Here is a 12,877-nt window from a genome sequence, read left to right as displayed (position 1 = left end):
GCTGTTACCAAAACAGGTTCTGTGCTCACTTAGCCATGCCAAATCACCAGCACCCAAACAGCTGAGCCCAGTCGTCTCATTCTGGGCCAAACGTTGGAGTGTGTTGTTGAATGGTTTCAGATTTACTAATAAAGTGAAAAGTAGTGTTGGTAGAGATTTCAAGTGTTGTCTGGGTCAATAGATAACAAACATATAGTGGGCAGGTAGTTAAAATGATAAAAAATGATAAAAATTACATAGTAATTACATGGTACATTGTGTTGTTAAGCAGATGATATATATGAGCAAAATATTGCTACACGGATATCACATGGCATGTAGTGTTGGCGTAGGAGTGGCTGTGTGGTAAGTAGCCTGCTTACCAACCACATGGTTCCGGGTTCAGTCCCACTGCGTGGCATCTTGGGCAAGTGTCTTCTACTATAGCCTCAGACCGACCAAAGCCTTGTGAGTGGATTTGGCAGACGGAAACTGAAAGAAGCCCGTCGTATATATGTATATATATATATATATACATATATATATATATATATATATATATATGTATGTATGTATGTGTGTGTGTATGTTTGTGTGTCTGTGTTTGTCTCCCCACAACATCGCTTGACAACCGATGGTGGTGTGTTTACATCCCCGTAACTTAGCATTTCGGCAAAAGTGACCGATAGAATAAGTACTAGACTTACAAAGAATAAGTCCTGGGGTCGATTTGCTCGACTAAAGGCGGTGCTTCAGCATGGCCACAGTCAAATGACTGAAACAAGTAAAAGAGTATATATCTTATTGGTAGAAATACTTCATAAAGTTGACAGTATTAGAATACATATATATCACATGGAATACAGTGTTCAAGGATGTACTCATATGGTGTGTGGTGTTGGAAGACAATCAAATGGGATGAGGTTTCTCTTTGACCCCCACTAAATTATGAAAAATTATTTACCTGGACATTTAATTCCGGAAGAGAGATTCTGATATATACAGTTCCTACATTGTCTTGGTTAGGGATGGGGATGTAGTCATTTGGATTCATCATAAACTCCATGTCCTCTGCGTCCAATGGTGGATTATAATCTTCAATATAAGATGATGATGTCCGAAATGTATTCATTTTGCCTCCGAAATTGAATTAATCAGCTTAATGAATTAAACAGATGCACTGAAAAAAAAAGAAAAAAAAGTAGGGTAATTATAATCATAGAGCAGAATGCATTTTATTAATAAAAGGAAAAAATATGAAGAAATGGTAGAGACATGAGATCTACAAGCACAACAAAGTCAAATCATTTAGAATAAAGATTTACAGGGAAGTGGAAAATTTTCAAGCTTGGTAGACAGGCTGTTTATTGCTTGAGGCATGATAATTAATCTCTCTGTGAATAGAAGGTATTCTTTTCACAATGAAGTTCCAAGAAGACTAGAGATTACATTGATTTCAGATTGATTCTGACCATGGAGAGATAAAACATGAAGTGTAACTAATTTGTTTATTCTTCAGAGGAAAACTAAGCTGTATGTTTATTGAAAATGCATGTGTGTATCTTTGTGTCAGTATTTGTTCTCCACCACTGGTTGAAAACCAGTGTCGGTACATTTACATCTCCATTACTTAGCAGTCCAGCAAAAGAGACCAGGCTTAAAAAAAAAGTACTGAGATCATTTCATTCACCTAAAAATTCTTCAAGGTGGTGCCCCAGCATGGTCGCAGTCTAATGACTGAAACAAGTAAAAGATAAAAGATACAGCTACCTTACATTTCAGTATATTTATATACCTAGTACTTTTAGTTAAAAAAACAAAGAGGACCATGTTCAATAAAATGTATTTTTGTATTTTTGCTACAGAACGACATAATTTATTCATAGTCTTTATCACTGTACAATTCACAGATTATTTCTATGTACCAATGTATGACCAAGAGAAGACAACAACCAAGTCTAACTTTACATATTAAGTTCAAACTTCATAAAGAAGAGTCCATGCCAAAAACCCTTGGAAAAAAAGCAAAAACAAAATCAAAAAAGAAACTATCTGGATTGAAGATAACTGAAGAACCCAAGTAGTTTTTGAAGTGAACTATAATTGAATGTTAAGAACATGGGAAAATATTAGAAATTGATATAAATTCCTGAGATAAAACATGAAGTGCTACTGATTTGTTTATTCTTCAAAGGAAAGCTAATATTATATGTTAATTAAGAATGTATATCTTACATTTCAGCATATTTATATTTTATTCATCGAAACTGGGAGTCTTAAGGGGTGTTGAGTAAATAATAATTGGGGTATCATATCAAGTTTGTTATTGAAATAAAACTTGCTTCTTATTGATGCAGTAAGAACTGAGTAGAGTCAGAACAAACCATGCTTGTCTGAGATATCAGGCATAACAAGTTGCTCGATGGATGGGTTTTGGGTGGGTGAACAGATGGATGGTCCATATTACCACTGAATTATGAAGCTGGAAGAGGTTTGAACAAATGTAAACAAACTCAGTAAGGTCAGTCTATCTTTTATCTTTTACTTGTTACAGTCATTGGACTGTGGCCATGTTGAGACACTGCCTTGAAGAACTTTTAATTGAATGCACCCAGTACTAAATTGTTTTGCTAAGCCTGGTACTTATTCCATCAGTCTCTTTTGCCGAACCGCTAAGTTATGAGAACGTCAACACACCAACACTGGTTATCCAGCAGTAGTGGGGGACAAACACAGACACAACTCAAACACATTGATATATATATATATATATATATATATATATATATATATATATATATATATATATATATATATACTAGCAGAAATACCCGGCGTTGCCCGGGTTAAAGAGAATAATGAAATCTAAAAACGCCGTCTAGACTACGCATCATCTTTATATATAGAGATGTATATACACACACGCACCCAAACACACGTATATATATGTATATCAATATAAATATATGAAAGTCAATGAAGTTTCGTAAAAGAAGGTGATCATGTACATACTTTCTTGCTGTTGTGATTATAACACCTCATTGTAAACTATGTTCCTTGTTTTCCCTTGTGGAGCATATACAAATAGGTTTTTTGTTGCTGCCCACTCTTGAGCAGCCAACATACAGTTGTCCATGTGAGAAGCAGGGCTCTTCCAAGAGAAGACCAGCTACAGACAGTGTTTGACCCTGATATTTGTTTATGGACATGGCAAAAGTCACACGAAGGGGGAATTGTAGTCTTCTGAATGTAAAAGGAATGTCTGCTCCTGATGGAGTAAGAGGAATTCTTGGAATAAAGACGTCATCCCCTTTTGCACATCCAGAAAGAATGGTAGCCTCGATAACGTGTGACATCATTTTCTAAATAATGCTCATCTGTTATGTTCGGGTTAAAATTTCATCAACATCAAAAATATATGAATTTTCATGGGAGTTATGGCCGTTATACAAAGAATATAATTTCCAAATTTCATAAAGATCCATTCAGTACTTTTGACGTAGTTTTGGATAAGAAAACAAATGACTAATGTGTGTGTTTGTGTGCATGTGTATGTGTGTGTGATGGGTGTATATATGTATAGATATCTGTATGCATGTATATATGTATATATGTGTACATATTACATGTACATCTATATATATATACATCTACACATATGTATACATATACATGTATGTATAGATCTATATATATATACATATACATGTACATCTATATGCATACATATACATCTCTCTCTTTCTCTCTCTCTTTCTCTCTCTCTCTCTCTGAAAGTATCTGTCATTACAGTATCGAAATGGTGTACATATACATGTATATGTATACATATACATCTCTCTCTCTCTCTCTCTCTCTCTCTCTTTCTGTCTCTCTCTTTCTCTCTCTGTGAAAGTATCTGTCACTACAGTATCGAAATGTGATTGTTTCAGTTAGTGGAATAGTTTCATTTTTAAAGTGAAAGTATTTGACATGAGTGTTTTTGTTTCACTTTTGACACGTAATACTTAAATAGTGGAGGAGATATTATGTTGCCGTGTGCTCGAACTCTGCAAGAAATTAATAATTTTTTTTGACTAAAACACAACTGGAACCCTAAGTAAGGCATGTGTAAAATTTGAATGAAATTGGTTGCGTAGTTCTCGAGTTTTAGGGATTCAGACAGACAGACAGACAGACAGACATTCTCATTTTTATATATATAGATAGATAGATATATACTAGTATTATAACCTGATTTCATTTGGGTCAACTCAGGCCACATTTTAAAATATGAAGAATTTTGCCCTAGAGGCCACGTCTTTCAATCGAGCAAACTCCCCACCACTTTTAACATAGGTGTACATATTTTCAGGTCAATCCAACCATATTTATTAACACTTTTGCTTTCACAACTGCTTGTGAGACACCGTTCACCCTTTTCACAAATATATAGTAGATATATATATATATGTATATATGTACACACACACACACACACACACACATAAGATAGGCTTCTTCCAATTTCCATCTACCAAATCCATTTAGAAAGCTTTGGTTGACCCAAGGTTGTAGAAAAAGACACTTGCTCAAGCTGCAATGCAGTGGGACTGAACCCAGAACCATGTGGTTAGGAAGCAAGCTTCTTACCACACAACCACACCTGTGCCTATGAACACTAATTTTGGAGAACTTATGTGGAGAGAGCTGAGTAGAGTTAAGTTCTGCTTAGAAGTTGGGTCCAGTTGCAGCATGATTGTACATTGAGAGGTCCCTAACAGAGTAATAGGTAAACAGTATGAGATTTGTTAAGTTCACCAGGCGAGGGGAAGTAATTTTAATCACTTGGTGACCAAGAGACAGTTGGTAAGTATTTGTATTAGAGGTAACTATGAGTATGGTAAAAGAGTAGAAAGAGGAAATTAACTGAAAATATATAGATAGTTTTATGGAGCTTTGGGAACACTCTGGGTAGAAACAAATAAATGTTGACAGTATTTATTCTAATAGAGATAGTAACGTATTGATGTATGATTGTTATGGTGGTCATATTATCACATGTACCACATGGTCCTCCAATGTTGGACCTATAGTTATAAAATATACTGTAAAAAACTGAAAAATAAAATGAGGGAAAAAAACAGAGAGAGAGAGAGAGAGAGAGAGAGAGAGATAAACAAAAAGAATTAAGTGATTATAAAATCAAAATGATCATTAAAAAGAAATTGAGAGAAAGAGAGAATTAAGTGATTATAAAATTATAGAGTCTGAAGCCATGCAAAGTAGTTACATAATTATTAACGGTATGCATGAAGTACTATCAATGTGGTGTGGTATTTTTGATCCATTTCTTGTGTTCAAATTATGAAAATACATAAGGTTTGATGTGCAAGATGAATGGATATATGTTGGGGCAGTGTAAGAAGGGCATGAGAGAGAGATCATGAAGGGGAAATGTTACAGATAGCTAGTGTGTATATAAGTGGTCCAAGTTTATCTGGTGTAAACAGTCATTCTTATGATTGTTTATATCAGGGATTCTCAACCATTTTTTATCTATGGACCCCTTTGATTACTATTTTATTCTGGTTGACCCCACCCCCACTCCATAGCCATATGATGTTTAAAAACTAGTTTTATAGAAACTTCTTTCAAAATTCCTATTTTGTTTATCACACATTAACTTTTGTTAGTTGAACTATGTAAAATGTTAGAGAAAGAAACCTAGCTGTTTCTTGCAATACATACCAATACTTATATCTGAAGCAAAATTTTTACAGGGGTCCTTAAAATACTATTGTAGATCTCCAGTTTACTATTTTGTTGTGTGGGCCCCCTAAGATCTTATATGGACTTGCAGGGGCCATGTGAACCCCGATTGAAAACCACTGGTTTATATGGTCTATTAATGAGACAAGAAGAATAGTACAGCAATGTGTGTGTGTGTGGGGGTGGAGGTGAATGATTATGAGAAAATAGTGAGAAAGAGAAGGAGGTAAAAGTTATGGATAACAAGGTTTGCATCAGTCATGGTGCTGTGATGATAACCACCATCCATCAGATCACCAGTCTGCAGTTAGGACAGTAGCCTGTAGGCATGCAGGTTAGCTGTACGTACTTGATAAAAAGTCCTGGACAAAATCATGAGTTGCTCTTTGGCAAGGTATAACACCTGTTAGTTACCCTGCCAGGGTCATGGTGAAATCCTGAAGCCCGGAAAAGAGTGGAAATGTTACAATCATTGGAATGCAGGATGGAAGTATGGAATGGAAAGCAAGGCATAAAATACTTCAACTTTGGATTTTTCCCCAGAGCAAATTACTACACTTTTAATAATCTTTGTCAGGGAAACCTGTCAGTTTGACTGGCACTGTAATTGACTATAGGACTTGTGACCATAGATGAAGAATTAGCAATTGAAAGACATGGTGATGATAATAGTCATGGATAAATTGTAGCCTTACTTTATGAGAAAAATAAGGTGCATTAAAATATGAACTGAATACTTTAAACAGTGCAGATCCACTTGATGATGAACCATGTTTCATGTGGCCTGCTTCTTGAAAATGATTGCCCATACCTGATTCATAGTTTAGATAAGTTTATATGTCTTTTACCGGCACATGATCACTTCTTGGATTTTTCAGCTGAGGAGTAATACTTTATAAAGTAGGGTTTGGATTGCTTTAAATTAATCTTCTGGTGGAGCTGTATACAGTTCTAACCCAAGACAATTTAAACATGTTGAGTCTTTTCATAAAGTTTGTGTCATCGAAGATACATAAAACTATCTTGGGACTCACAGAGGGGATGACAGGGGACCAAAATTCCTAGCAGTTTGCTGTGCTTGAAAAGACACATCAAGATAAGTAAAGGCGTATTTGCCCTTGCATACAGGCTTGTCTCTTGAAATCCTCACCAGTTGAGCATCCCTAATTCTGTAGGCTGGTAAGTGCTGGTGCTGCATAAAAAGTACCCATATCGGGGGTGTGCAAAATCACCCAGTACATTCTGTAAAATGGTTGGTGTTAGAAAGGGCATCCAGCCTTAGAAACCATGCCAAAACAGATATGGATCTTGAACAGCCCTTCAGCTGGTCAGCTTCTGTCAAACCATACAACCCATGCCAGCATGGAAAATAGACGTTAAATGATGATGATTTACTATCCGATTTTTCTGTAGGATGGTTGGGTAAAGAAAATTAGAAGCTTTAAATATAAATTGTTTTAAAAATTTATTTTATGGTAATACATTGGTAATATATTGAAAGAAAATGTTTCAATGTTCTTTCACAATTAAAGCACTTCCTACAACCACTGTAGGTTTAATAAAGGGTACAGTTCGAATTCTGAGAATGTTGTCACATATGACAGTTACATGAAGAAAGCTGGTGAATACAACAATTGAAACAGGACTAACAATCAAACAAGATGACACTAATCCAAATACATCAATGTATTATAATAATGATAATTCCTCATCTCAGAAATCCAGGCAAAATGTACTGATCCTAAATAACGAGAATGTAATCTTATAAATGCTCATCTTATAAGATTATTTCTATGAGAATTAGCCACTCACTTATCAATCTCTCATCTAACAATTGGATATTTGGAATCAATTGAATGAAGTTGAAGTATGCCTACATACATAATATTCAAATGGAAGTGGAAAAAAAAGGTAGGTACACACCTGAGTCAGAGGGAGAAAAGTCTCTGAAGAACACATATATTTGGATAACCATCCTGTTATCCTATATCCAGTGTGAAATTGATTGGTAAGATAGGCTGAAATGGACCATGGGTCTATAATACTGTTTACTTTGATTAATATATCCATTCTAATGTCAAATATTCGAGTGCCTATTTTATCTGACTATTAGACAACAATATATATATATGTGTGTGTGTGTGTGTATGTGTGAAAGTGCGTGGCTTAGTGGTTAAGGTATTTGGCTCATGATTGTAGCATCATGCGTTCAATTCCTGTTGATGTGTTCTGTCCTTGAGCAAGATACTTTATTTTATGTTGTTCCACTTTATTTCCCTTTATTTCACATTGCTTCAGTCCACTCAGCTGGCAAAAATTAGTTGTATCTGTATTTCAAAGGGCCAGCCTTGTCACACTCTGTGTCACGCTGAATCTCTCTGAGAACTACGGTAAGGGTACACATGTCTGCAGAGTGCGCAACCTCTTGCACGTTAATTTCACAAGCAGACTGTTCTGCTGACTGGATCAAATGGAACCCTAATTGTCGTAATCGACAGAGTGCCAGTTATAGTTATATATGTATATATAAGCAAATGTGTGAATTTGCATTTACAAATATGAAAAAGAGCAAATTCAATATGCTAAATAGAGCATATGCATTAATTACTTGTGAAGAGATGAAGTTTTTTCAGCTTTACAAAAACACATGAGCAGCAGCAGCAGCAACAGCCACCACCACCAGCCTCACTGCCCACTGTCATTGCTGTCTGTTGTTTGTTTTAGCTTTCTGGTAGGCTTTGTATGAGTCTTGCAATATCTTGCCAATCATCATAGTCCTTTTGCTTTCTCGCATGCAAACATTATGGTTAGGTTTTTGGTTTAAGGATATCACTCTCCCTCTCACCAGTCTCAGAGGTCTCATAAAAAGTGATGCGGACTGCCTTCCCTCCTGAATATATGATATCACCTGTGTGTGTGTGTGTGTTCTTGTCTTGATATCATATGAAAGTTGTAAATGAGAATCACCATCATAAAAGTGATTTTTTTTGTTTAGTCTTCCATGATAAAAGATATCTGGCTATGGGAAAATATTACCTTGCTTGGAAACAAGTGAAGGTTGGCACCATGAAGCAAATCTGGCCATAGAAAATCTGACTCATGCAAAGTGGACTTTAAAATGATAATTTTTTTAACAAAAGGTGAATAATTCATTAATACCGATTGGTGAGAGAGTGCCAAGCATGAAAGTAAGTTGATTCTCTTTAAGTTAGTGAGACCAGAGGGTGGGACTGCAGGGGATTGTGATGTTCAGAAACAATACATAAAGTAATTGAAGTAGTTGGAATGTGTGATAAAATTAAACTTAGACTGGTTTAGGACAGCACAGCAGCAACATTTAACACTGCATATATACCACAATTAGGACTAGCAGATGAACAAAGGGATTGCTTCTATGAGGTCTTCTTTCAGACTATCTTTATAACAAATAACAGTGACCTTGTTTTCTTAGCTCTTGATATTAAATGGATTTGACAGAAGGCGACCAGCTCGTAGAATCGTTAGCACATGGAGTGAAATGCTTAGCAGCATTTCATCTGTCTTCACATTCTGAGTTCAACTTCTGCTGAGGTCCACTTTGCCTTTCATTCTTTCAAGGTCAATAAAATAAATAGCAATTGAGTACTGGGGTTGATGTAACTGACTTACTCCCTCCTCTGAAATTGTTGTCCAAAATTTGAAATCAATATTAATGGACCTGACAGGCAACAGGTGATAGCTTCTGTGGTGTACACGGAAGTCATGGTTATGGAACAAGGAATGAGGAAAGATCAAGACTTCTGGAATCCTGTAATGCACATGACCCAAACATTTGCAAAACTAACTTCAGGAAACCAATCAACCAACCAACCACCCACCCACCTACCCATCCACCTACCAATTTGGTCAGATAGACTTTATATTCACCAGGAAATGTAACAGATGGATAGTTGTGAATACTAAGTCTTTCCCTGGAGAAGTATCTACCACTCAGCATTGACTAGTAATTAGTGAGTAGATATGGTAGATGGAAACTGAAAGAATCCCACCATTTATGTGTGTGTGTGTGTGTGTGTGTGTGTGTGTGCATGTGTGCGTGTGTGTCCTTGTTTTGGCATCACATAGTAGTTGCAAATGAGTGTTAATGTCATGCATGCAGTGTCATTCATTTCCAATATTCTGGGAAAACATGAGGAGATATTACCTTATTTGGAAACAGATGAGGATTGGTGACCAGAAGGGTATCTGGCTGTAGAACATCTGCCTCAAAAGACTATTCTAAGCAGGCATGGAAATGTGGACACACGATGATGATGATGCTTACATATGTGTGCATGTGTGTATGTATGTGGTTGAATGAATTAATGGAGACAGCAAGATAAATAGAACCCTTTAGTGTTGTCAGGGACAAGAGAACACCTCTAGTGCCACATTGAAAATGTATACAATACAGTCTGTAAAGTGGTTGGTGATAAAAAGAGCATTCAGTCAAAGAATCCACATTATAAATGTAAGCCACAGATAAAATGAAGTCTCAGGCACATTTTGGAGAGTAATACAATCATATAACATCTGACTTAGATTCCATGCCAGAATGGACAACCAAATGTAAAACAAGGATGATCATGATAATGATGATGATGATGTGTATGTGTGTGTGTGTGTGTGTGTGTGTGCATGTATACACACATTTATAAGAGCATGTATGCACGGAAAAGATCTGTCCATAAACTGTCAGAACCCATGAAAGCATGGAAAAGTGGATGCTAAAATGATGATGTATATATATATATTCTATTAATAAGCAGAAGAAGGCAGTGAACTGGCAGAATCGATAGTACGATGGGCAAAATGTTTAGCTTCATTTTGTCTGTCTTTATGTTCTGAGTTGAAATTTTGCCAAGGTCAACTTTGCCTTTCATCATTTGAAAACTGGGGTCGATGTAATCAACTTACCCACTCATCTGAAATTGCTGGCCTGGTGCGAAAATTTGAAAGCATTATTAATAAGCTGAAGCAACAGGGTGACTCAAGGGCTGAGAGTTTCCTGTATTGGTACTTATTACTTTGATAAGTGCCAATACACAAAATGAAAATTAATAACAATTTCAAGTTTTGGTACGAGGCCAGCAATTTCAGGGGACAGAGTAAGTTGCTTATATCAACCCCAGTGTTTAACTGGTATTTATTTTATCAACCGTGAAAGGATGAAAGGCAAAGCTGACCTCGATGGAATTTGAATTCAGAGCATAAAGACAGACAAAATGCAGCTAAGCATTTTTGCACAGCTAACAACTTTGCCAGCTTGCCAAATTAATGATTAAGAAGAAAATATGTATTCATGCTTTGAGTTCTATTTTCCTATTTTTTTTTCACCAAACGTATATCTTTTAATTGTTTCAGTCATTAGAATGTGGCCATACTGGGGTGCCATCTTGAAGAATTTTTAGTTGAATGAATCAACTCCAGTACTTTTTTTTTGTAAGCTTGGTACTCGTTCTGTTGGACTCTTTTGCCAAAGTCACAAGTTAAGGGGTCATAAACACACCAATGCCAGTTGCCAAGTGGTTCTGGGGATAAACACACACAAACACACACACACACACACACACACACACATGACAGGCTTCTTTCAGTGTCCATCTACCAATTCCATTCATAAGGCTTCAGTGTCCATCTACCAATTCCATTCATAAGGCTTTGGTCAGCCTGAGGCTATAGTAGAAGACATTTGCTGAATGTACCATGCTGAACCCAGAACCATGAGGTTGGGAAACAAACTTCTTACCATATAGCCGTGCTGCTGGACTGGCTCCCGTGCAGGTAGCATGTAAAAAAACATCTTTTGAGCATGGTCGTTGCCAGAACCGCCTGAATGGCACGTAAAAGCACCTACTACACTCTCGGAGTGGTTGGCATTAGGAAGGGCATCCAGCTGTAGAAACTTTGCCAGATCAGATTGGTGCCTGGTGCAGCCTTCTGGCTTGCCAGATCAGATTAGTGCCTGGTGCAGCCTTCTGGCTTGCCAGTCCTCAGTCAAACTGTCCAACCCATGCCAGCATGGAAAGCAGACGTTAAACGACAACGATGATGATGATGATGATGATGATGATGATAGGCAACCACTCTAGTCTTGGTGCCATAATAAAATATAACCAGACAAATTTTGTAAAGTGACTGGCAAATGAACAGGGACAACATAGAGTAAAGAGGACCTTTTATCTTTGCTGAAAAGAAGACAACCTCTCTAATGCTGATGGCACAATAAAATGAACCCAGTACACTTTGTAAAATGGTTAGTGTTAGGAAATACATCCAGTCATAGAAATAATGCTCAAAATTGAATATATGAGGGTAATGTAGTTTGCAGTCCATCTAAAAGGGTATTTATTCCAAATAAGAACTGAATCAGATCATGATAACCCACCCAACCTATGCCAGCATGGAAAACAGATAATATTGATGATGAGGAGAAGGAAGAGAAGAAGGAGATGAGGATGATGATGAAATGTTCTTATACCTATGGAAGAATGGCTTGCTATATCTATGTGATCAGTTCATAATTAAACATATTGAAATATTGTTTAAATAATTTAGTTAAATTTCTAATGTGAATTTATGTAGAGATATTTCAGTTAACTATTTGCTAGATTACTGTAAACCTTCCCTAAAATAAGTAGAAGAGGAATTTTTAAAAAATAGTAACAACTTTTTAATCAATATAATAGGAGATTATTATGTATCATTTGAAAATACATTCAGTGTCTGTGTCAAGGTTAGAGATTTTCCACTATATCAAATCATAAATTACCTTCAATCATTTTAAAGTAAAAAGATAAATCCAATTGTCCTTGAAAACAAAACAGATTAACATAAATTATCAATCTGGAATGTAAATGGTGTTTAATCTAATTGCCTTTTGAATACAAATATTATTTTTATAGCTTAATTTCATTGAAAAAGTCAGTGCATAGTTTCTCATTATAAAAATTCAACAGAGGTGAATATTGCCAATTCTTTCTTCCTTACAACCTCAACACTCTGGAACTCCTCTCCTGCTTCTGTCTCAGGTGTCAACTAGCAACACTTTAAACAGAACATGCCCTCAGATACACCAGCCTTAGATGATCTGTGAAGGATATGGACACTTCTTCAGAGTCAGCAAGTA

The 12,877-nt window shown here is 36.2% G+C and overlaps 1 protein-coding gene across 3 annotated transcripts in view; it reads right to left on the bottom strand.

Moving 5' to 3' along the window:
- The window catches only part of LOC106873101 (uncharacterized), a 173,174-nt gene that overhangs the window by 95,563 nt on the left and 64,734 nt on the right, over nt 1-12,877 (bottom strand). For all 3 annotated transcript variants that reach the window (XM_089366619.1, XM_014920328.3, XM_014920327.3), the window contains exon 2: nt 944-1,159. In XM_089366619.1, the coding sequence (XP_089222745.1) occupies nt 944-1,111 (168 nt within the window). In that variant the 5' untranslated portion in view covers nt 1,112-1,159. The remainder of the gene's footprint in view (nt 1-943; nt 1,160-12,877) is intronic.

The sequence above is a fragment of the Octopus bimaculoides genome, chromosome 19 (genome assembly GCF_046866305.1).
Source record: "Octopus bimaculoides isolate indiv1 chromosome 19, ASM4686630v1, whole genome shotgun sequence".
Taxonomy (NCBI): Eukaryota; Metazoa; Mollusca; class Cephalopoda; order Octopoda; family Octopodidae; genus Octopus; species Octopus bimaculoides.
This window is presented reverse-complemented; position numbering and strand designations above follow the sequence as displayed.